General features: G+C 34.7%; 1 protein-coding gene and 1 long non-coding RNA gene across 4 annotated transcripts in view; one reads left to right on the top strand and one right to left on the bottom strand.

Moving 5' to 3' along the window:
• The window catches only part of LOC145279589 (uncharacterized), a 511586-nt gene that overhangs the window by 477635 nt on the left and 7288 nt on the right, over positions 1–26663 (top strand). The gene's annotated exons all lie outside the window — the stretch shown is intronic.
• The window catches only part of LOC145279588 (uncharacterized), a 495739-nt gene that overhangs the window by 300034 nt on the left and 169042 nt on the right, over positions 1–26663 (bottom strand). For all 3 annotated transcript variants that reach the window (XM_080130751.1, XM_080130752.1, XM_080130754.1), the window contains exon 3: positions 2831–3007. In XM_080130751.1, the coding sequence (XP_079986877.1) occupies positions 2831–3007 (177 nt within the window). The remainder of the gene's footprint in view (positions 1–2830; positions 3008–26663) is intronic.

Here is a 26663-nt window from a genome sequence, read left to right on the forward strand (position 1 = left end):
ACTCTCTCCACATCCCATCCCCTAAAACTGGGCACTTTGAGGGCGCTTGAGTACCATTTATGCCAATGCAATTGGATTGGGTTGATCTTTGTCTGATGTGTTGAGGGTACTGGATTGACAGTTTCTGGCTGCTGTTTCTGACTGAAAGTACAGGAGCCCTAACTCTTTGTCCATTTTTTGTTCACATGTCACACCAATACAATAGTCAGTTCCCTGCATTGCGATAGCGTTCTTATACACTTCCATATCTATATACACTTCTATATCGTATATATACAAACTAAAATTACTAATACTACGTATAAAAAGAAAAAAGTCAACTATTAATACAGTTTTTTAGTAGAATGAAAACGCTTTAAAATGCCATTACTAATACTAATGCTCTGTTATTACTACTATAGATCTTAACTGTTCCCCAGTAAAGAAAAAAGGATTAACTATCTTACATCTCTCCTTCCACCCTCTATACTCATTTAGAGTGTCCAGCAAATCTTAATTCATGCCATGTGTTCCAGAACCCAAATACAGTACTGTAAGTCTCAATTCTATTCTCTGTTCTGTACCAAGGAAAATGGCTACGGCACGACCACATGTGTGAACGTGTAAATGGCAAGATGCTACAAGCCGAGAACACAACATTATAATCAAGAGCAGAAACTGTAAAAATTAATTGGTAATAAAATCATTAAGCAGGAACACATGATGTCGATAAGATCACGAGAAAATGATGTAACCGACTACACCAGCCACAAAACCCATCTCGTTTTACACAGAAGAAAAGACACAAAAAAGTTAAATGTTTTTTTTTAAAGTCATGTATCAGCTAATTAATGATGCAGACAATACCGCTCAAAGAGGAAGCCCCTCTCCCTCCTCAAAAAACAATGATGCAACGATGATATTTGAGGACAGGAATGTAAGGAATTACACTCATTTCCTTATGATACTAAACAGTTTCAAATATACAAAAATTAGGATTTAAGGAATTTGGATTAGATTTCGGCAGTTGCAATTTAAGATTTTCATTTTTTGTTTTCGTTTTTTTTTTTTTTTTTTAAACATTAAATAAAATCTTAAGTAAAATACTTTAAAAAAATCCATTTTTAAATGGCGGGGATGGGCTTCGTTAGAGGTGTCCACACGGCCTATAAAGAGGCTTGGTCTGCCTGTCGCTTCAGTTTGCTAAATCATTTTCAACACCAACTTAAATGACTCCTCCATCTAAAGAATATCTGTTCTTATTTAAAAAATGTACAAAGCATAAGTTTTATTTGTAGAACTAGCAGGGAAGAGGGGGGGGGGATTGCCTGGTCATAAAATATGCGTAAATATATTTTAATTTATGCGGATTTAGTATTTATTATTACAGAGTCAATTCTCTATTGAATATTATATTGTACCTAATATGTATTACCGATTTGAAATGTTAAAACGAAAATAAAGACTTGGGTGCCATCATCTAGAATCAAAACCAAAACCTTTGGGGATCCAGTTGCGTCTCCTAGAGATGTAACTATTGAGAGTTAGGCAAGAAAAATTTAATATTAAACGACTTGAAAAAAAATGAATTGAATTTGAGCATGCGCAAAAAGTAAATATGGGTTGTTGAAATAAACATTTCACAATTCATCTTGCTGACACATTTCTGTACATGTTATTTATCCAACCAAACAAAGAGTTTACTCATTATAAACCATCCTTGGTGTATGATTATTATTTTCTGTTAATGTCAGGGTTATGTAACTAGTTGTTTAAGAGTTTATCGGTTAAATATCTATGCACAGACACACACGCACATACATCCCCTGTTTTATTTATATAGATTATTTGATTAGAATGATTAATGTAATGTCTTTTTATATAAATAGAAAACATGCAAATATATTAAAACAGCACACAAAGTAGAATTTCCAAACACAATTGTAGTTTTAAGATATTTTATTTAAAATTTAATCACTCTGATCAAGTCCCTTAAATAAGGTCAATATTTTCCCTCTTATTTCCGATATATAAGTTAAAAAACACTCGGCGTTGCCGAGTCATAAAATATGCATAAATATATTTTAATTCATGCAAATTTCTTCTTATACATCCAATTTCCTTGATTATTATCGACTACATAGTAATGATTACAAAAGTTATTAAAGAATATGACTTGGATACCATCTGCTAGAATCAAAACCAGAACGTCTAGCACTCCATCTTTAGTCATTATTTATCCCTCCAGTATCGTTACTGTCTAAGCCACTGACAGATGAATATGAAAGGTTAAAAATTAAGCAAGTTTGAGATATGAATGTTTCATGTTGCATATGTGCAAAATTAACAGCAGGAGTAATGTTTATTCGACTTACCCTGCCAAGGTCAACTGTTTTGTTTTCAATTTTGACCCCTTAGCAAAAATTTTGCTGGCTAAAAACAAAATCAAAAGTGTGCTACAGATCTAAATACCATAGATATCAAATTTCAACTCTGTAGACCAAATATTCAGAGATGAGCTTGGTAGAAACTGTTTGCATACACACCGACAAGATATATATATATATATGTGTGGCTAAAACTAATGAGTTTCATTATGTTTGAAAAATAAAAATATAGCCTTATCGCAAGCATAAAAAAATAGTTACACTATTAATGTAATGTTCAATATTTTGGCCAATTTGTCTTTTTTCAAAGTGATAAAAATATGTACTTTATAAATAGCTGGGCATCACATACGTTAAATGTGCATGCATGTTCAGAAAATGTATTGCAATATTAGAAATCACTTTTACTGTTAAAAAGTTTGTGAAAAGTCGTATAAATTTTTAAAAAAATAAAGTTTACTTACCAGCAAAAGCTTGGAAGAGGATAGCCAATAATTTCAGAGATCGAATTATACACGTGTTCTTCTTAGCTTTTCCCAAGTACCAAAGCCAAATAACAATGGTGAACATAGAAGCGCCTCCAAGACAGGCACCAAGAATCTCTAAGATATACGCATAAGGAACCCAATCCACAGGGTAATCTGAAAAAGAAAATGAAAAGATCGTTTAGTTTTGGAGTTGGGGGAAATTTATGAAGGTGTCTCTCTCTCTCTCTATATATATATATATATTAGTGGCCTGGTAAAGCCACAGGGGAGACAACTGAAGCAGCAAAACTGAAACTGCCTGCCAGGACACTATTCAAATGTAGGCAAATTTGGGCATATTTTATTGGTTTGAAAATATAGTTTTTTTAACTAAAGAATAATATCACAATCTTTAAAAAACCTGTAAATTTTCATGTAGTGTCGTCTCATAGAATAAAAATATGAGCATTTCAATATTCAATTTGACTACGAGTATATATATATATATATATATATATATATATATATATATATATATATATATATATATATATATATATATATATATACTTACACCACCACCTTTTCTGGCAATTTTATAAGTTCAAAATCTTAGCGACTGTTGGTCAGAATTTAAAAAAAAAAAATGAAGGTTTGTTGGAAAGATAATGACCTGAATTGTGTAGTGGGCTATGTGACATTTACCTTTCAGGTGGTACATTAAGGGGATCATCCATCACTCAGAGCTTGTTTTTGCCACTTTTTTACAGCCATAAAATGTTTCAATCATAGACATTTGTTTTCTAGTTTTGCATATGAATTACAAATTATCTGATAGTTCCCCAAAACCTCTCGCCTTGATGGAGGACAGACTAAACTTGCTGCTGTGGTTTCAAATGATCTAGAATAACAGCAAGAGGAGACTTGATTCCAAATATTTCTCATATGTTATATCTCCCCTCTTTAGTTTTTATACTTAAAGTAAATTTCACAGTGTATAAAGATTATTTGATACTTGAGATATTCATAATCGTACCCTTCTTTCAAGAGGGGAGATATAACATATGAGAAATATTTGGAATGAAGTCTCCCCTTGCTGTTATTTCAGATCATTTGAAACCATAACAGCAAGTTTTAGTCTCCCCTCCATCAAGGCCGCAGGTTTTGAGGAAATATATATGGAAATATGTTTCTTCAATTATATTTCACCTTTTATTTATACCAATCTTTTAATTTCTGAAACGCAATCTTATTCAAATGACAAAAGTCTATATTTAAAAAAACCTAGGTTTTATAAAAGAATTAAAATATCGAAATAAATTACAACAAGCATTTTTTGCTATTTTTTTTCTTAACTAAATGACCTTTTTTTTTTTTTTTTTCAAATGAACTTTTTAATGAACAGCTTCTCTAGAAAAGAAAAAAGAAATGAAAGTTGACGGATGAAAATGTGACATGTTTTTAACGAACTCTTGTTTATACAAAATTAAACCTTTGCAATAAATAAAAATAATCGTTAAAATTTATAGCTTTGAACAGTCATTTCGGAGAAAACTGAACCCCCCCCCCCCCGTGGAACTCTTAAAAAAAAAATACACAAGTGCTCAATTCTTTTCTTTTTTTTTTTTTTATTTTTTACGTGGCTACCGTCTGAAAAGATGGCACAATTTGGTATTCTTTTATCCATTTCTCCTTAGTTTGGACCCCTGCCGGCTTAAAATCTTCTAAACTCCCCCTGCCATGGTACAGAGTCATCAAGTGCTAAGTGTTCAGGCGATTACCATTCATGAAATTCAAACACTGTTTTCAGCAGGCACTCGGCATTCCAATGAAAGAGAAAAAAATGTGTAAAAAACACAGAATCCTTCTCCCTCTTCTGATAGCAATAAGCTGTCAGCCTCAATCCTACTTTAAGGCTGGCATAGTTAGTGATATACAAGACTTTTACCTACAAAAGCGAGGAGGTGTTATCTTCAAGTTAAATTCCATTGTATATTTTATTTAAAAATATTTTTTAAAAAATAGACAAGGGAAACACAAGAACGTGTAAAAACAAATAATAAAAAAAAAAAGTTTTATAATTGGAGAAAAATGCTTTTAGAGTTTTGTGAAAAGAATGAGAAAAAATATCCGTTGCAGGTAAAATTCATTCCCACCCGGACAAATGCTTTGCGTCACTTTTATGTCTTTTTATGAAAATTAAAACCAAGAAGATAATGCTACTAAAAACGTTATGTTTATAATATTCCAATTTTTGTCAAAATTCATCACGTGATTTTGGATCCCAGCAAATGTCCACATATCACCACATTTCGTATGTATGTATAGCACATTTCGTTTCTGATTTTTTTTTTTTTTTTAGATGAACATTGCTTATTCATATTTATTTGAATTCTTCAGATTACTGTTCTCATCTTGAATGTTATTTTCACAACGTTTCACCCGATATAACCTCCGAACTCGGGGATCTTTTTGTCAAACACAGGAATTTGCACGGAATTTTAAACAGAACCTTTTATTTAATCTATGGCGATATCATGCTCTCATTTCGTCAGCCATAGCTAGGTAGAAATCTTAAATAATTTGCAATTATATTTTGAGTGTCGCTCACACACAAAATTGAACCTTCAATCCCGTGAAGAATGTAAGTTTACAACTAAATTTTACCAAGTACTTTAACCACTACACCACAAGCCTTTGCGCAAGGGCTTGTTGCATTCAAAATCTCGTGTAGATTCCCCGAGTTTGACAGAAAGATTCCGGAGTTCAACAAGGCACACGTGAAGTAAGTGGGAAGTTACATCAACAAAACTTTATGAAAATGACACTCAAGATGAGAACAGTAGTCCGAAGAATCCAAATAACGTGCACAACAAGATATGTTTAGAAGAATGATTTTTTTTTTCTTTTAATCACAACAAAGATTTCCGCGGTTATTCTGGTTTGTATTCAAGGAACATGCAAATTATCTACGGCTAAATTTAGTGAGATCAAAATGCACGATCAATTTAGTAAAAAAACATTGAACCACGAGAACGGTACCCAAGGGCAATGACAAAATAGAAATTGCAAGAAAGAGCAATAATTGTGACAAGTCTTCATTGAAAGTCACTTATTAAGAAAACTAATCATCTTGAACAGTTCCAATTATTCTGGTTATTTTCGATGCTAAAACGTTTCAAGATTTGACTATTAGTTAAAAAGTTTAAAAAGTTAAAAAGTTAGTTAAGAGCACATTTTTAAACGAGCGTTAAAATCTAGCAAGCTTAAATAAATTGATTACAAGTTTACGAAAATTAAACTCGACGTTGTCACATACATCGAAAAAAACAAAAAACGAAATCTAATCAGATAGAATAGTTTGTTTTTTTTTTCATTTTGTTTTTTTTTAAAGAATCCCATTATTTCTCCAAGTGAAGCTTATTTAGAATATGCCTATAGGGCCCCCCAACACCGTTTTAAATGAGAAATCAATCAAGAAGAAAGTTGTGGAGAGGCTACACTTCTTGACATGGAAATTAGTCATTTATTTTAAAACAAGACCGAAGAGGAGAGAAGTGTAAATTTCAATTTACTAATTCTAAAAAATTGACTTCTTTTTTATTTTAGATTAAACTTTTCTTTTATTTAAGTTAGAAAAAAAAAAGAGAGAAACCAAAAGCCGAAGGAGAAATAGTTACAATTACATCAAAAATTAAAAAGGGGGAAAAAAAACCCAAAAAAAATCAAAGAATAGATCAATTCTTCAGACGAATCTATTTCGTCCGCATTCTTTACAATGAAAACGTTATTTCAACAGGAAACCAACAAACGGACATGATTTTTTGGTAAAGATGCATAACCATTTTAATTTTTTTTAACCCACACAAGATATATTGCATCTTGGAACATTATTTGAGATCTTTTTTTTTTTTTTTTTTTACACAGTGATCACCACTTATCAAGGCCCAGAAGCCACTCAGGGATAAGGGTTATTGCAAGTACAGTACGTTAGTGAGGAGATTTGCTGAAATGTTTACTTAAGGGGGCAGTTCATTAGGAATTTGTTAACATTGGACTTGAAGACATCCAAGTTGTAGTCCGGAGGGAAGCAGGCAGACGGAACAGAGTTCCACAGGCGTGCAGTTCTAAGAAAGGAGCTTTGTTCATGGAATCTGCGTTTTGATTTAGGCACAGATATAGAGTGGGGGAAATTTTTCACAGTGGATTCAGCTAGACGGGTGTTTTTCGTGAAAGATTGGCGAGGGGGACCAGGGATTTGAGTTCAGACGAGCATCTGCCATGGAAGTAACGATAAAACAAGGACAGGCTCGCAACGTCTCTTCTGTGGGAGAGAGGTTGCAGGGTAGAGAAAAGGGCATCCCCCACTAAGCCACGAAGTCTATTTTGTACTCTGTCAAGGCAGGATAGGCTGTTTTTAGCAGCTCCTGCCCAGATATGGCAACAGTATTCCATCCTTGGACGTACTTGGCTTTTATATAGATAGAGAATTGCATCCGTAGTGAGATATCTTCTGGAGCGGTAGAAGGATCCCACCATCTTTCCAGCGACCTTGGCAACAGACTTGATGTACGTGTTCCATTTCAGATCAGGAGTAAAGGTCAAACCCAGAAGCTTGTCAAAACACGGGGCCTCACCCAGACGAGAGCCATCCATCACAATTGATGCCAGATGGGGATCAGAGCGTTTATGATGTAAGGATAGCAGTTTGGTTTTGGATGCATTAAAGGTAACCAGCCACATCTTCCCCCACTGACCCACGCGTTCGAGATCAGAGGAGAGAGAATCAGAGAGAACTTTGTCATTTACAGCGTTTGATGTGTTGCCGTAGATGGTCGTGTCATCAGCATAGATGTCAACGAATGATTTAAGTATGTGTTTAGGGAGGTCATTGATGTAGATCAGGAAGAGAGTTGGGCCCAGGATTGACCCCTGAGGGACTCCAGCATTTATATTGCAGGCCTCCGATTTTTGTCCATCTACCACTACTCTTATGAGCCTATCAGAGAGAAATGATTTAATGATTGAGAAAACATTTCCAGTTATACCGTAGCTGGAAATCTTGTGAAGTAGACCCTTATGCCATACCTTGTCGAAGGCCTTTGATATGTCGAGAGCAATTGCCCTAGAAAGGAAGCCTTTGTCAAGAGATTCACTAATCCTGTGGGATATAACCGTCAGCACATCTGTGGTAGATCTTGCAGAGCGGAAACCATATTGTGTGTCACTAAGAAGGTTATTCCTGCTGAGGTGGTTGACTATTTCTCTATTTAATATGGATTCCAGCAACTTACTAATAACACACAGGAGACTTATTGGTCTGTATTGAGAGGGAGATGACTTATCACCTGAATTCTTAAATACAGGGCAAACTGATGAGGTCTTCCAGGGAGTCGGAAAGCACTTCTCCTTAAGGCAGCGCTTAAATAGTTTCGTAAGTATGGGAGCAAGTTCTGGTTGAAGCTTTTTTAACACTATAATTGGGATGCCATCAGGGCCAGTTGCTTTACTGGAATCTAGGTTCTTTATTAGCTTGGCGACCTCATGCACGGATATTTGTATGTTACCTAGCTTGTTCTGTGTTATAGGAGGAAATATGGGGAGTTGATGGCCTTCGTCGCATAGGGTAGAATTAGCTGCAAAGTTCTTTGCAAATAGTTTGGCCTTGTCTGACACTGACGAGATGACCTCTGGTCCATTGATAATGGTTGGGATAGAACGCACACTTCTGTTCAGGATCCTATTTGTTATTTGCCAAAACTGGTGGGATCCAAGCCGCTGATCAGCTACCTTGGATTTAACAGACTGGGCATATAGCTCTCTTGCATTTTTTATTACTCTTTTACAGTGGTTGCTGGCAGACCTAAAAGCAGCTTTAGTCTCAGTGCATCTATTACGTTGGTAGCTATGGAAAAAGTGATTTCTGTGCGCGATAGCAGCAGCACATTCTGGGGAGAACCCTGGCTGGCTGTTAGGTTTTTGTTGGAATTTTTTAGATGGTATGAATTGGTCTATGCCTGCAATTAACCATTCGGTCATATCTGATACTATAGAGGACACATCCTTTTTAAACATGGAGTGCAGAGGTAAATCAGATATGAATGTACGGAAGCTATCCCAGTCGGCCATAGAGTATCGGTATACAGTACGGTGGAGGGGTACGTCTGGGGGCTTCTTACCTTTCGTTTTTATCTTAACTGATACGACGGAGTGGTCGGAGGATCCTAGAGGAGAATGAACGGAATATGAACATAGCTCAGGGGAAGTTGAGAGAAAAAGATCTAAGAGGCTTGCATATTGACCGGGTGTATCGGGCACACGGGTGGGTTCGCGAACAATCTGAGTGAGATCATAAGCAATGGCAAAATCATGACAAAACCTCCCCTCATCGTCTGTCTTATTTGAATGGGTCAGCCATTCCACGTTATGGACGTTGAAGTCACCACATATGTGGATGTTAGCCGAGGGATGTGAAGACAGTATGTGGTCTATTTTCTCAGATATGCTCTTAAAGATAGTAACTCCGCTGTTGTGGGGCCTATAGAGGGCAAATATAAATGCAGTGGTGTTAGCAAGTGCAACCCTGAAGCACATATAGGGTAAATTAGGATCTTCTCTAGAGATATCCCTGCCACACGGGAAGCCATCCTTAATGTAGGCACATATTCCATGCCCATGACGATCTTGGGGGTCAGATTTAGCTGTTAAATTTGAGTATCCATTAATTATGAACTCATCTAGGGAAGTGGTCGGCCCTATTCCAGTTTCACTTAGAAAGAATATGTCCGGTTTTGTCTCCTATAATTGGGTTTCAACCTCTGGAAGGTTGGAACGTAGACCCCTGATGTTGGAGAAGGAGACCTGGTAGTAGGGGTCTACGTTGGAAGATGGGGTTGTAGGTTTAATCGAGTTTTTATTCTGGAGATATTTCATGTTGAGGTTTAAGGATTTGTGGAATAGGTCGGCATACTTGGTTAGAGCAGTACAGAGAGGGAAAGTAAGAGAGAAAAAGACAGGAAATCTATTTTTTGTAGCACACGAAAAGGTAAAGCCGTAACAATTACCCACTAGTATGGCATCGAGAGGCCCCACCAGAGACTACTGCATGGTCCAGATCCACTCACCAAATGGCAATACAGCAGTCCCAGTACTTTGCGCCTGCTGATAGGACAGCCTCCTTAGTGGTTAATCCAAGGTTCGGGTCCCTGACTATCAGGCGGATAACGTCAGCCCAGACAAACGTTTACCTCCAGCACCCTTACTAGTGACATGGCCACAAGGACAGATAGAGACAGAAAAATTTCCGACATCTCAGACTACTGGTCACCAAGTACTACCGACCTTTAAGCAGCTTTTTTTTCACCCTTTGTCAGAAAAATCACTCATTGAATGAGGACTGGATGACAAAATAGGAGAAGCGAGAGTTACTGGAGCTGCCGATAACACATCCACTGTATTATCTACTCTCCATTAAAAAAAAAAAAAAAAAGGGGGGGGATGGGGACAAGTGACTTAATATCTAAGTAGTAAGTCCGGTGCTAAGTTAACAATTCAGGACACTTGATGATAATCTCCCCTCCCATATTAATGGGTGTAAGTTTGTCGTTATCTATCGAGTTTAAATTATTAGAGTTTTATCTTATAATTAATTAAAAACCAATAATTAACTATTATCAGTTTGTAAAGTCGGTTTAATATTAATTTACATTCGAGTTTAGATAATTATTCAAGGTTTTACTTTAGGTGGTTCGTTTTCATGAGTAACTGTTTCTTTGTACTGTATTATATTTCGAATGTACTAGAACATAAGGCTAACTATATTAGATGGTTTGATTTCATAGCAAGAAGGAATTTACATTATATGCAAGCTGGCAGTAAAAGTATATATTAAGTATACTACTTAAATAAAGTCCTAACATTATCTATTCTATTAGAATAATTCCCGGCATTTTTTCGTGTATAACAACGAGCTGTAGGGAGATGAGCAGCGAGATGCCTGTTCACATTACATGTAAACTTCTGCAGATTAATACAGCCAGAGAAGAAAGAAACAGGGTGAGAATTCCAAAGTCTAGCAGTCCGAGGAAAGGAACTTTTAGAGTAGAAGGTTTTCTAGCATCAAGACAACTCAGTCGTAAAGGGGTGGAATTCTTCTGCTCTTCGGTTAGGCACTAGTATTATGAGTTTATCAGAGCACATTCTATTAAAGTACTTGTAAGACAGGCACGGAAATGCGACATTGCAGTGATGGGACAGATGTTGGAGGTTCGACTAAAATGCGGAACCTATTAAATTGGAGACTTTTTTTTTTAACCCTTTATAAGAGTGAGAAATTAGTGGTAGATGCACCAGACCAGATATGACAACAATATTCCATGCATGGCCGAATTATGGTTTTGTAAAGATATAGATGTTCGCAGGTGTAATTTTCTTAACACGGTAAAGTGTAGTAGCCTTAGCAATGTCTTCAATGTATTTGTTCCAATTCATGTTGAGTGTGAATATTAAGCTGAGGAGTTTGAAAGATGGGCTCTCGGGTAGGGTGTTGTTTGTTATGGCAATCGTTAACTGTGAAGATTTTTGTAGTTGTTAAAAAAACGAAGCTTAGTCTTAGTAGCATTAAACGTTACCAACCAACTACGAAGCATCATAAATATGCCAACAACACCTAAACAGAACTTCTCTACTTTCCTGTAATCCATCTTTCTTGTGCGAAAGCTTAGCCTTAGTAGTAGTATTAAACATTACTAACCATTAACGGCCCTATTGCACAGACTGAAGGTCATTTGGAGAGGAGGGGTGCTGTCATTGCTTTGGAGAAGTCTATAATCGTTATTTCTAACCGAAATTAAACCTTCCTAAGCTGATAAATATCACAAAAACATAAATTTGTCAAAAGCAAAAAATGTTGAAATAAGATTCGTGGATACCAGTTTTTTTTTTTTTTTTTTTGCGTTTTGTTTTTCTCTTAGAAATAAGTAAAAAAATAATATTTTTGAAGTTGTCAGACATCGTTAATTCAGTGGAAACTAGACGAAAGAGATTAACTAAAAATTGCAATGGCCATCATTTCATTAAATGTGATAAAAGGTGAGAATAAAAATGTGATTGCAGGTGCGTGCATGCTGTTGGCATATTTATGATTGAAGTTGATAATGTACCTTTTCGTCGAATGGATGGAAAAATTGCTTATTTGTGAAAATTAAAATCTTAGCTATCATAGCTCCATGCGACAAAGTAGACATCTTAGTTTGATCTGCCTCTTTCTCTCTTCAAACCGATACTTTTATAGACAACTTAGTAAAAAAAAGTCCAAGATACAATAATTTCTTGACACATTGACATTTGATAGGTCAATCTATTCACAGCTGGTTATATCATTCATACAAATCATCTCGAAGTCTGTTTCTACTTATTTTCCTCGCCAGGAGGGCAGAGTTTTAAATGTAAGGAAAATCCAGTTTCTCAGAAAAGAGCACAATGTTGGATTAAAAATAAAACTCGCCTTACTTTAGGATTTCTGCTTCACTGACTTATTGCAGAAAAGATGTGTAGTATCAGAACAGGTACTACATTTTTCTCCCAGTCAAAAGGCAAGGAATTAGAAAATAAGTACAAACCTACAAAGTATAGACGAAACCATGTTTTTCTCACGACAGTTATTTGAAAATTTTATGATGAAAATACATTTTATTAAATCACTTTTAAAAAAAAAATCACTTCCTACATATTTTATTCCAAACTTGAAACGAGTGTTTTCTAAAATTGAGATGGAGCATTCAAAGAAATAAACTGCTTTTTAATCGAAATCACAAATTCCTAAGCTGATAAATATTACAAAACCACAAATTTGTCAAAAAGAAAAAATGTTGGAGTAAGATTCGTGGCTATCAGTTTCTAACGCGTTCTGTTTTAGTTTTGGATAAAAATACGCTAATGAAAGAGATCCGGGTGTTGGCTCAAAGAATTTGATCTTTAATGAGAAACGCGAGATTCTTTGCAATCTTTTTGGTTCTTTTGCTGCTCTTACGAAATCAGAATGAAAGTTCACGCAAGAACTTTCTTTGGCGGCTTTTTCTGCTCTCGATCTGAATATTTTTGCATTAGAATATATGACTTTAACCAACAATATCGCATCAAAATGGATCCCAGATGAGAAACATTAGTTTGAGGATTCTCAAATTAATGATTTGATTAATCGCTTTATGGCACCTCATTTTACTGACTAGAAAATTGAGGACCCAGTTATTCTAGAAAATCAGCAGTCAATCTTGCACTATTTACCAAACAACAACCACTGTCACATTATAACAGAGTTAAATTACTCTCCTTGTTTATTAGTACTTCCATAGAATATGCTCCAATGAATTTACTACACTTATACTCCAAACTCCTTCACTAGATGCCAAAAGTTTGTATGCTCTGATAACTTCTTTTCCTAAGACTGTTTACGTTTAGAATGTCCTTCGTGTTCCTTAGACATGCTAACATGCAGAAATTTAAATACAATGGGAACAATCATATTGATACCCAACTCCCCATGTTGGTTGCCTCATCCTTATAAATTTGGTCCTACCACAGGATCCCCTTTCAAGATGCTTTTGAATAAATAATAAAATATATGAAAAATAGGTTTTTAAAATTATAAAGGAAAAGGAATATATTTTCAGTAACTTTGTCAACGATTTCTGTTTCTTATTTTCTAAAACACAAACCATCATATTGATTTATCATTTCCCTGATTTGACCCAACATTGCATCTGGTCATGTTAACACTTGGAATCATAATTTGAATTCTAAACCATTTCAATATTAATAAGATACTTTAATTTATAGTAAATTACTTCAAAAATCAATAAATTTTTCAGTTTCAACAAAGGCAAGCATGAACACATATGCAAAGTATGCTCTATTCACACTTTTACTTAGTCATGACTGGCTGAATGAAATAAACGATTGAGTTTGAAATTCCATACAGGTTTCAGAATTTAACTATAAGAGTTCCCAGTTCAAAAGAAGCACCTGGAGAAGATCAGGGAGGAGGTTACCTTTGCAGAAACGTTGTGACTAATTACCAAGATGAAAATAGTAATACAAATAATCCCATGTTTTAAGGTGCTGCCATATTTAATTTTGGTAGAGTCCATTTAGAATGAAGAGATCGTTTTTAATATCAAATGAAACATGATCGCCATCTCAAGTTTCAGGACGAGAGGTAAAAGATCAAGTTTAGCCTTTTAGTAAAAGGGGACACAGGATGGACCTAAACAAAGGCTATTATCATTTTATACTTTCTCCTACTCTTTGCATGTAAAAACACAATCTTTTCACATCGTTAGAGTCAGGAAAAGGTGGAGGTGGGTGATAAAATGTTTAAGCAGAAATTCAGGAGAGACAAACAAAGAATATTTTTTAGTTCAATTTTACCTAATTTTATTGTGTGAATCTAACATAAAATTATCTTGTTGGATTTCCAAAGTCAAACCCCAAAATTGAAAAATCAAGCTTTGCTTCTGACAAAGCAATTTTCATCTGTTACCATTGTACAATGTTATTAACAATATAAAAACGCACTTTGCTAACACGACGGCCAAGAATGAATAATGACATGAAACAATTTTTAATAACCACCGAAAAACATATCACAATCAGCTTTTTAAGAATATATCACAAAAGTTGTCTACTTATACAGAAAAATTAATATTTTGTTGTAATTTTTAATAAAAATTAAAAACGCAAATGACTTCACTGTATCTCGGTCAACATCCAATAAATATAGCTTGTTAAAAATAATAAACTTTTTCTTTTTCAACTGAAGATTCAAACACTGACGATTAGCACCAAAGTTGATGTTTATAAATTTCAAATTCATTTTAAAACTCAAGTCTTAAATTTTAGACATTTTCTACAATGAAATCGTTTAATAAATTTTGATCAAAATTCGATTAGGAATTCTAGATAAACGGTTTAGTAGCATTATATCTTGATTTTAATCTTCATAATTGCTTGCTTTCTTGCTTGCTTGCATCTTGTCTTTAACAGTCGGGCGATTCCATCTTTTCCATCAGGTGAATATATTACACGTATGGACGTGGCTCAGAGGCTAAGGCGTAAGGGTGGAGAGTTGTATGTTTTCGTTGACTGGGCAACGTCGAGCAGTCTGCTAGTATATATGTATATACACACACACGCAGACACACACACATATATATATATATATATATATATACATACACACACAGGTGAAAAAAAAAGTCTGCACTTGTAATATTTTCAAAAACTGCAAATTTAATCTAAATTTAATGTAACTGTTTAAACAAACTATGCCTCATTTGATTGGCCTTTTATTCTTCTATAATTTTACCTGTTTATATTTGACTTTTAATTGAAATATTCTAGTGTTCACGTCAATTTAAAAAAATAACTTCAAATTTAGGAGGCAAAATGGAAAATTGTTATTTAAATGTAACTTTAGGACATTAATGCAACACAAATACAACAGGAACACAATGAACTAGTTAATATTAAGTAGCGTAGCTCTTCTGCAATTTGACAGCCTGAAATCTTCTGGGAATTCCTTGAATTAGATTGCACTTTTCTTTAATTTTTGTCCAAAGTTCTTCAAAATTTGAAATTTTATCATTGCGTAATGTAATTCCATACGTTTTTGATAGGATTGAGGTCTGGAGATTGTGCAGGCAAATCCAAACACGGAATATCATGCGCTTCCATGAACCTCTTGACATTGCCAGCTGTGTGAATGGGAGCATATCCTGAATGGAAATGGGATTATCATTTAAATTCCGACCAAAGCAGGGTAGAAAATGCTCAGTTAACACATTAATGTACTTGGTCGAATTAATTCGACCTTGCAAGCGAACTATAGACCCTGGACCATTGGTACTAATAATACCCCACACCAAAAATGAACCCCTACCACCTTGCAGCGTTGAATTTGAGCATCTAGGGTTAAATTCTTTGTCTTTCCTCTGAAGGACGTACTGCCTACCATCACTGCCTAGCCTATTGAACTTGCTTTCGTCAGTAAAAAGCATTTTTGACCAATATGAAGAGTCATGATCTTCATTGCATCTGATGAAGTCTAGACGGCGCTTTCTGTTCTTTACAGAAATCATTGGCTTGCGTCTTGCAACATATCCTCACAAATTAAATTCCTTTAATCTGTTCTTGACAGTAGAAAAAGAGTACTTTTTAACAAGATTGCACTGTTGTTGGATGTGGGGAGCAGTTTCAAATCTGTTTCTTAAGCTGTGGATTTTGATAGCATTGTCTTCCCTGTTAGAAGTAACTCTAGTATGACCAGGTTTAGAGGTATCACGAACAGTGCCGGTGTTTTGGTGCTTTTGAACAGTCTTTCGTACCGTTTTCTCATCACATTTCAATCTGTGGCCGATTTCTCCGTTGGATAAACCAGAAAGGTGGAGATTAATGAGCTACTGACGATCACTAAGAGGAAGTCGTGGCATATGAACTAAATGTTATGTTGTATAACCTGGAACAACAACAATTACGATTAAAGATGCTTTGTTGCCTGTTGGTGGATATTTTAAACTGATTTAGGGACGATAATTTAAGCTGGTTTTAAGCGAATTTGTTGCTGTGGACTTTCTTTTTGCCTCCTCGATTTGAAGTTATTTTTTTAAATTGAACACTAGGATATTTCAATTAGTCAAATACGAACAGGTAAAATTATAGAGTAATAAAACGCCAATCAAATGAGGTATAGGTAGTTTAAACAGTTACATTAAATTTAGCTTAAATTTGCAGTTTTTGAAAACATTACAAGTGCAGATTTTCTTTTTTTGCCGGCACTATATATATATAATATATGTACACACACTCGTGTATATATAAGCATATTGTTTGGAATACCTAGTTTTTTTAACACTTTCCAAAGTGCCTTTCTATTGACAGTATCAAAGGCATTTCTCAAATCAACAAATATTCTATACAGTCTCTTTTTTTTTTTTTTTTTCTTTTTTTTTTCCGCAACCTGGTGAACGGAAAAAATCAACTCGATCATTCCTGTCTTACTCGAAATCCTCATTGGGATTCTGTGTAAATTTCATCAACCAGATTTTGAAAGATTTATTTAATGAAGAATAAGCAGTGCTAAATTTTTTCATGCAAAAAAAAAAAAAAAAAAAAAAAAAGAGATACACCTGTAATCATCAAAAACATTCTTACTGCCTTTATTTTCAATATATGTTTATGAAAGCATCATTTAAATCTTGTACGTTTTCCAAGTTTCCAAATGATTACAAACAGTTCCAAAATCTTAATTGGTTTTGTACCACCATATTTAAACGTTTCGGGTCGTTTTCCGTCTTTATCTGGGATTTTGCCAAACAATATTTGCTTAATGACAGTTTTTATTTCAATAAAAATCGGGAGATAAAAACACTGATGTATTTTTGGTTTCTGCAGATTTGCGGCTATAACCTCCTTATCTATTTCAGAATTAGAGTTAAGGATTGATTCTCTCCAGTTTAGCAAACTTTCTTGTCAGTATATATATATATATATATATATATATATATATATATATATATATATATATATATATATATATACTTGTTTATTGTTATATAAACATGCTCACATCCCGCTGCTACAAATAGCCACTTGTTTCAATCAAACAACATATATCATCAGGCAGCGACTTGACTATTCAAAAGATTCGGCACCGAGTATATATATATATATATATATATATATATATATATATATATATGTGTGTGTGTGTGTGTGCGTGCGTGTTTAATTATGAAGAAATGTATACTTTTAATGTATAATTCAATAATATACATTCAGATCAATAAAAATGACTTGAAACTTTCAGATCGGAAGTAAACACACAAAAGCAAAGATGCATTTGCATCACACTCATTTTATTTTATCAGTAGTATAATTGTCTTACACGTGTTTCGTTGAATGATGGCAATTCATCAAACAATTCTTTTTTTTTCCCGAGGAACATAAACCTGAGGAGTTGTTTGGTGAATTTCTATCATTCAGCGAAACATGTGTAAGACAATTATACTACTAATAAAATAAAATGAGTGTGATGTAAATGCATCGTTGGTTTGGTATATTTACTTCCAGGAGATTATATATATATATATATATATATATATATATATATATATATATATATACGCCGCCTAACTTGATATAGACAAAGAGTAAGAGTTTCAATTCAGAAAAAATCGTATAAAACAGTTCAGAGGGGAAATGGCGATTAATTCTGACATTTTTGGTGTCAGAGAATGACTGCCACAAGCAATGCTTGTTTAGTGTCTTTACGAATAAACAACATTGGCAGTTGGTTAATACGGAAGAAAAGTCAGTAGCAGAACTAATGTCAGCAGATGTGTAATTTAGACGCATAAAAAAGCTGGACGATTAACAAATTACTTAACTCAGACCACAAGCATTAGTCAACCACTCAACGGATTTTAATTAGACTATACACAAAAAAGTAAAACACACACACACATTTATATATTATAATGATTGCTGCATCTTTCTAGGTGATCACCTTGACATTAAGTTCTCCCCATCTCGTTGTCTAATATATATATATATATATATATATATATATATATATATATATATATATATATATATATATAAACGTAAGAAAAGTGATAAACTTGGATTTTAAAGATGTGGGTCGATTATTGGAGGAGTAAGTTTATATAACGAAATTCTTGAAATGGAAATAATAGTTCTCTTCAAGATACAGCCTATAAATCTTTCAAAGCAGCCTATTTTACTAAATATGTGTTTAGAGAGACAAGTAGGGAACGGGAGAGAGAGACAGGTGAAAAACAGGAGAGAGAGGTGGAGAAAGAAATTCTTAGAAAATGACCCCCAGACCATAGTGGAATGGAGGCGTAAATGGATGATAACATTTAACGCTAGGAAGCCTAAGCTGCTTTCCTTTCCAATCACCAAATTCCATGGCGAATAACTCCCTACCTGAGAATTCTTTCTTCAAACTCCTCGGCTTAACATTCACAGGAAATATGAACTGGAACAAATATATTGAAGACCTTACGAAGGCTGTTGCAAGGAAGGTGCGCTCCTATTGTACTAGAAATCTACTCACACTCGAGAGTACCATGTACCTACAAGGCCACCATTCGCATGGAGTATTGTTGCCTCAACCACTAGTCTCTCCCTCTTGGATAGGGTCCAAAAGATGTCTTCAATCTAATAGGTCCCGCTTTGTCAACGCGGCTCCAACCCTTTTCCCATCGTCACAATGTTGCATCCCTCTGCCTGTTTTACAAGTAGTTTATTTTAATGTGCTCTAATGAACTCATTACACTTGTGCTCCATTTACGTACATATCCCTGACAAACCTGCTTAGCAACAAAATCACACCCCTTCACTGTTGAGGTTCCTAAATACCAGAAAGCTTCTTACCTCGATTAACTAGACTTTGGAATTCCCTTCTTGGTACCTTCTCCCCTAACTGTACTGATATGCAAAAGTTCAAATGTAACGTAAACCCAAAAAAAAAAAAGGAGAGAGAGAGACAAGTGGAGAAAGAGAGAGAAAGAAACATGTGAAAATAGATAAAGAGAGAGAAGGAGGTGAATATCGAGAGAAAGAGAGAGGTAAAAAGAAAAAAAAAAAGATCAATTATCATTTACAAGATTCTGGTTCTTACGTTAAATTACCTAAATTATAATAAATCACTATTCTTTACTTTTTTGTAGAAACCAAAACTTTATTGATGGTTATCTTATTAATTTTGGATTTTAATGAGAGCAAAACATCTCATTAATGCCAATGCTAATGTTATTATAGCATTAATGGAAGTTACACATCCAACTGGATCTGAACTCGATTATCACATCCATAGTTTGGATCGATGTCCATTAGTTTATCTACGTCCTCAGCATATAAGAAATCAGTTGACAAAAAAACGTTGAGATATCGATTGGAAAATAATTATTGGAAAATAATCTCAAGTCATGTTTGTGGATGATAAAGGAACCGGATTGCGAATGACAATATATACAATCCTCAAATTTATTTCTTTTCAACCGAGAAAGCAAACAACAAATGCAATTACAAAACTGAAAATTTATTTTCAACATTCAACAAATAAATGGACGAATATGTTAACTGGTACAGCAAATTGCTAACTGCCAGCCTCCAAGAAGTCTTGGTAAGTATATAAATTAATAAATGCGAAAGTTGGAAATATCAAAGCGATCTATTTAAAAGTTCAACTTTACACAATAAACTATCCTTTTTATATATACTGCTTATTTATATGAGATATCAGTGACAAGGTTAACTAATTTGCATATTGGTATTGAAAAATGATATTTTATTAATTAACTCTTATTTGTTATTGTCTTGTTTTTCATATGAACAAATAGTTTTATTTTGCAATATTGTTTTTAGTATAGGACAAATATTTAGCATTTGTTATTAATGAAATCCAAATGTAACATTTTCTTAAAATGCAACGTTTGTTTTAAAGACAATTTCAAACGTTTGTTTTAAAGATATTTCAACTGTCTTTTGAAAGAAATTCAAAACGTGTTTAAAAAATAATCAAAACGTGTTTTGAAAGATATTTACAACGTATACAAAAAAAAAACAAAAATACTTATATCAGCATAAAAAATACATGATGAGCGAACTAAGGCACAAAAATCATTTTCGTTTTTTTTTTTAAGTTTCTCTTGACGAATTATTTATTTTCATTTCTTTGTATGATTCTTGTCCTTCATTCTTTTTGTTTTTTAGTGTTCTGTCCCCTTGTTTATCACGGAGATCGAAAGATATGCATACACGTGCATGTATGTCTGTCACTGACATTGTGTTTTCAGGCAACTCTTCTATGGAGAGTGTCTAAATCGATACATGATGCTTAATTGTGTTCAAAGAAAAATATAAAGTTTTGTTGGATTGTTGCTTTTTTTGCTTGGGTGAAAGAGAGGAAAGAAAGGGTTTACCACCATTAAAAAGGGGAACTGGAATAAAGAAAATGAATGCGTTATATATATATATATATATATATATATATATATATATATATATATATATATATATATATATATATTAAATTGGATGGAGAACGTGTTTATTTTTTACTTGACAAGCAGAAGCACATTATTTTAGGAATGTTGAAAAATACAAAAGAAACAAAAAAAAAAATTCATTTTTACGACAAAGTTTTCCTCTGTTATTACTAGTTCATATGCGACTAAATTGGAGGTTAAATAAACAAAAAAGTTTATTGAAAATGAATTTCTGTTAATAAAATGTTATATTATTTTCCATATTCATTAACAGAGCTCTAGGCTCTTTCTATATTAGAAACAACGTGGGACAAATACTTCAGCTATTATTCATACTGTTTGAATATTCGGTTAAGTTTTCTTACAGATAAAAGGGAGGGGACGTCACTATATATATATATATATATATATATATATATATATATATATATATATATACATATATATATATATATATATATATATATATATATATATATAAAATAAGAATAGTGTTGAGAACGATAAATTATGCAATGAATGGAAAGGAAATATAAATGGAGAAGGTAAATATTTGTAGAAAATGGACAGAGATAAAAGTATAATGCGAAAGGTGTTAAGATGTAAAAAGTATGGAGAAAAAAAAGATGAAACGAACGAATGTTTAAAAAAAAAATGAAAATATTTGATGAGAAAGAATTGAAGGCACAAAAAAATGTTTTTACGTTTAAATTGAAAAAATATTTAATGAAAAAGATCCGTTTCATTTCACCGTCTGGTATTTGAACTTAAAGATATGAATTATGTTTACATAATATGTGAAAATGGGACAAAATTAACTGAAAAACGACTTCTCAAAAATATTTGTGGAAGGGAAAAATCTGGTCAATTTGCTTTTTTCTGATGACCGACAATTCATACAAATAACTAACTGTAACGTCCCGGCGTTGTCCGGGAATATTTACCTTGTTTTTATATTTCAAAATATTTGCAAATACGAGGTGCCTTCAATAAGGTGTCAGACATTTTTTGTACAGGCACTAAAAATTCTCGTACACTTTTGAAAAATCAGTTATTGTTATGCAGCTAATTGTTATGATATGACTGACCAGTTTTTGTGATTTCAGGTTCAAATGAACAAGCTACAACAGCAATAGGAATACATTCTACTAAAGCCTGATTGTCACAGTTGGTGAATTTCAAAAATGCAATCTGGATATGAGGACACGTTAGAAGAACGATATGCAATAAAATTCGGTTTTAAACTTGGAAAAATTTCATAGAAATGTATGGAATGCTTCAGACTGCTTTTGGACCATCTTGCATGAATCAACGTTCAGTTTTCGAGTGGTATGAGCGATTCAAGGAAGGCAGGGAGATTCTGTGAGGAATGATGAAAGGTGTGGGAAGAGTAAGAAAGTTGGAACACTAGATTGATTGGCCAAATAAAGAATTTTATAGATAAGGACCGTCGTGTGTCTATAGAGACAGTAAGTGCACAATTTGATATCAGTGTGGGAACTGTACACACAATTATTTGCGAGAAACTGAAAATGTGGAAGATTTGCACAAAGTTTGTCCCAAGGGTGTTCAGAGAAGATCAGAAAGAAAGACATTACCATGACAGCAGGAGATGGTCGAGCTGATCAATTCAGATCCTGCAGTCGTTGATGCTCTGGAGACCTGCGATGAAAGCTGAATCTACTGTTAAGAGACAAAGAGACAGAGTTCCTAGTGGAAGCATGCTGGCTCTCCGAGACCCAAGAAGGCCAGACAGAGTAAATCCACCCAGAAACATTGTGATCCCTTTTTCTTTTCTTTTTTTTTTTTGATAGCACGGGCATTATCTACATTCACTGGGCTCCCACTGGACAGACAGTCAACAAGGAATTCTATGTTGAGATTTAAAGGGAGTTCAGGAAGAGATTCCATCAGAAGAGGCCAACACTCTTCAAATCAGGTCAGTGGCATTTCCACCAGGACAATGCATCAGTGCACAACTCCATCATCATTATCACAAACTATTTAACGAAGATGGGCATCAAGACAGTTCCTCGCCCTCCCTATAGTTCAGATCTTGCTCCCTATGACTTTTGATTATTCCCTAAGCTCAAGGAAAACCTTAGAGACTGCCGTTATGAGACAATTGAAAAGATGAAAGAGGCTGTGGCGAGGCTTATTGACATATGAACACAAGAGGAGCTACAGGAGTCCTTCCAGAAATTGTTGGAACAGCAGAACAAGTGCATTGCAGCTGGAGAAGATTACTTTCATGTGTGTATTATCAATAAAAGTGGTCATATGAAAAAAAAGTCTGGAAACTTCTTGAAGGCATCTCGGATATTCAATACACTCAATGGATTGTTAAGAATTGTGAATAATATTCAATGCAATTTATTTGGTTCATTTACCAGTTGAGATTTAAAAGGGGGATATTTTAACATTACACCGTTAGATACATTCCACCGGTCGTATATTCCAAGCAAATATTTTTGGCATTACGTCTAGCACATAAATCCAAAGCAACGTCTTACCACAAATGGTTTAATCTGTTCCCAATTATCAGTCAATTCAAGCGAACCTTAATTCAATATGGCAGACAGGGTGGGTGTTAGGGTTAGGAAACACAAAAAATAGCGATGCAATCATACAAGAAATATTTCAAAGAAATAAATGCAACAAAAGTCTCATAGAAAGTAAATTCTTACGATAGGAATTAGAATTATGAAACATTGAAAAAATTCCTCGAGTTCATCTACTGAATTTGGGATTTTTATTATATATTTTTTTATTAATGAGTCACCACTTCTCAAAGGTAAAAGAAAAATTAAACGGATGGATAGATTGACAATTGAATGATGAAGAATATCACGAGAGGATTTAACATCATGAAAAGAATGAATAGCATTTGATTACTAATGATGATAGTTTATGACAATATTTCGCATGAGAATTGAAGGTTACCATGTTGTAAACTGTAGGGAAATAATTCTGTTGTATTATGTTCCATAGGTAGGAAGTTTTTGGAAAGAAAATCTGCCCATGGAAATTCCGTTTGATGTTAGGCACACAGAAGAATAGAAAAGTTCTTTGTAGTTGTGACAGAAAAATTAAAAGGAGTCAATTCGAAATTCTCAGATGACAACAATTACATAAAAAAAAGGCATTGGAAGAAATGACAGCGATTAAAACGTTCTTACAACACATATGACGATAAGAAAACGAGATTTCCATGAACAAAGTTTTTTTCTAAAAAAAACTTTCATTCTGTGGAACACGTTATCTTGGGACTGCTCCTCTGCAGACTTTTACATGATCGTCGTCAAATCCAATGACAACATAATTTTTTAACCGACTCCTAAAGTAATTAAATTGTATCCATTTCATTTATAGTATAACTATATTACATACGGCATAATCACGTTGACACACTGGTACCTGTTGGATCACCGAAGTTAAGCAACGTTGAACCTGGTCAGTACTAAATGGGTAACCATTTCGAACTTCCAGGTGCTGTATGTGCTCTCCGCTTATCTCGGCATTGTTTTCAGTCGTCCTGGTCTTCTCCTTGCCACTGGACTCAAACAGTGCCGATTCAAGAGAGGTGTGGTTGGGGATTGCACAACCCTTGCCTCACAATTACATGCGCAGCTGCCCCTACAGAGGGTATCCTTTGTCTTTTGAGACTGAACGGAAGCATTGGATAACCATACTTGGAAAGAAGACACAGGGATACATGCCTTTTATAATAATATTAGAAAAAATAATTTAATGTTACCGACAGTATTCAAACATTAAGTGTAAAGTCCGTGCAGAATACTGACCGCATCGTCATCGATGCGACCAGGTTTTAACACAAAAAGATCAAAATCTTTCTTTAACTAACCTAAGTGATAAAGTTTGAATGAATTTCACTGGAAAAGAATAAAATGTGCTTTCTTTTTTGTTCTGCTCATACAAAAAGAAAAGAAAAGAGGCCACGTCATAGTGAAAACTATTGCAAAAATATTGAAGGTGACAGATTTGTTTTTGAGGCATGAATTACAACTTTGCAAAATGTTAATTTGATGTCCTTATTCGTTTTTATTCATTCATGTTGGCCTTAAAGGGATGCGAACAAATGAATGGATTATTATACTCTGTAAAGATGCGGGAGAATGGGAAAATTGGGGGGGGGGGACAAGAAAATGACATAAAAATAGGAAGGCAAAGAAACTGAGAAAAAAAGAACAAGATGAACATGGATAATAAATAGAAGAAAAAAAAGAGAAATTTACAAAGAGAAGAAGTTGAGAGAGAGAGAGAGAGGGAAGTTGAGAGAGAGAGAGAGAAAAGAAGTTGAGAGAGAGAGAGAGAAGAAGTTGAGAGAGAGAGAGAGAAGAAGTTGAGAGTGAGAGAAGAGAGAAGAAGTTGAGAGAGAGAGAGAAGTTGAGAGAGAGAGAGAAGTTGAGAGAGAGAGAGAAGTTGAGAGAGAGAGAGAAGAAGTTGAGAGAAAGAGAGAGTAGAAGTTGAGAGAGAGAGAGAGAGTAGAAGTTGAGAGAGAGAGAGAGTAGAAGTTGAGAGAGAGAGAGAGAGAGTAGAAGTTGAGAGAGAGAGAGAGAGTAGAAGTTGAGAGAGAGAGAGAGTAGAAGTTGAGAGAGAGAGAGAGAGTAGAAGTTGAGAGAGAGAGAGTAGAAGTTGAGAGAGAGAGAGAGAGTAGAAGTTGAGAGAGAGAGAGAGTAGAAGTTGAGAGAGAGAGAGAGTAGAAGTTGAGAGAGAGAGAGAGTAGAAGTTGAGAGAGAGAGAGAGTAGAAGTTGAGAGAGAGAGAGAGTAGAAGTTGAGAGAGAGAGAGAGTAGAAGTTGAGAGAGAGAGAGAGTAGAAGTTGAGAGAGAGAGAGAGTAGAAGTTGAGAGAGAGAGAGAGAGAGAGAGAGTAGAAGTTGAGAGAGAGAGAGTAGAAGTTGAGAGAGAGAGAGTAGAAGTTGAGAGAGAGAGAGAGTAGAAGTTGAGAGAGAGAGAGAGAGTAGAAGTTGAGAGAGAGAGAGAGAGTAGAAGTTGAGAGAGAGAGAGAGAGTAGAAGTTGAGAGAGAGAGAGAGAGTAGAAGTTGAGAGAGAGAGGGAGAAGTTGAGAGAGAGAGAGGAAGAAGTTGAGAGAGAGAGGAAGAAGTTGAGAGAGAGAGGAAGAAGTTGAGAGAGAGAGGAAGAAGTTGAGAGAGAGAGGAAGAAGTTGAGAGAGAGAGGAAGAAGTTGAGAGAGAGAGGAAGAAGTTGAGAGAGAGAGGGAAAGAAGTTGAGAGAGAGAGGGAAAGAAGTTGAGAGAGAGGGAAAGAAGTTGAGAGAGAGGGAAAGAAGTTGAGAGAGAGGGAAAGAAGTTGAGAGAGAGGGAAAGAAGTTGAGAGAGAGGGAAAGAAGTTGAGAGAGAGGGAAAGAAGTTGAGAGAGAGGGAAAGAAGTTGAGAGAGAGGGAAAGAAGTTGAGAGAGAGAGAGGGAAAGAAGTTGAGAGAGAGAGAGGGAAAGAAGTTGAGAGAGAGAGAGAGAGAGGGGGAAAGAAGTTGAGAGAGAGAGAGGGAAAGAAGTTGAGAGAGAGAGAGGGAAAGAAGTTGATAGAGAAAGGAAAAGAAGTTGATAGAAAGAGGGATAGAACTTGAGAGAGAGAGAGATAGTTGAAAGTAGACGAGTTTAGAGAGAGAGAGTTGAGAGAGACGGGTGGATCGAGAGAGGATGGACGGGTGGATAGAGAGAGAGAGATGGACGGGTGGATAGAGAGAGAGAGATGGACGGGTGGATAGAGAGAGAGAGATG

The sequence above is a fragment of the Euprymna scolopes genome, chromosome 7, assembly GCF_053919585.1.
Source record: "Euprymna scolopes isolate OS-2025 chromosome 7, ASM5391958v1, whole genome shotgun sequence".
NCBI lineage: Eukaryota > Metazoa > Mollusca > Cephalopoda > Sepiida > Sepiolidae > Euprymna > Euprymna scolopes.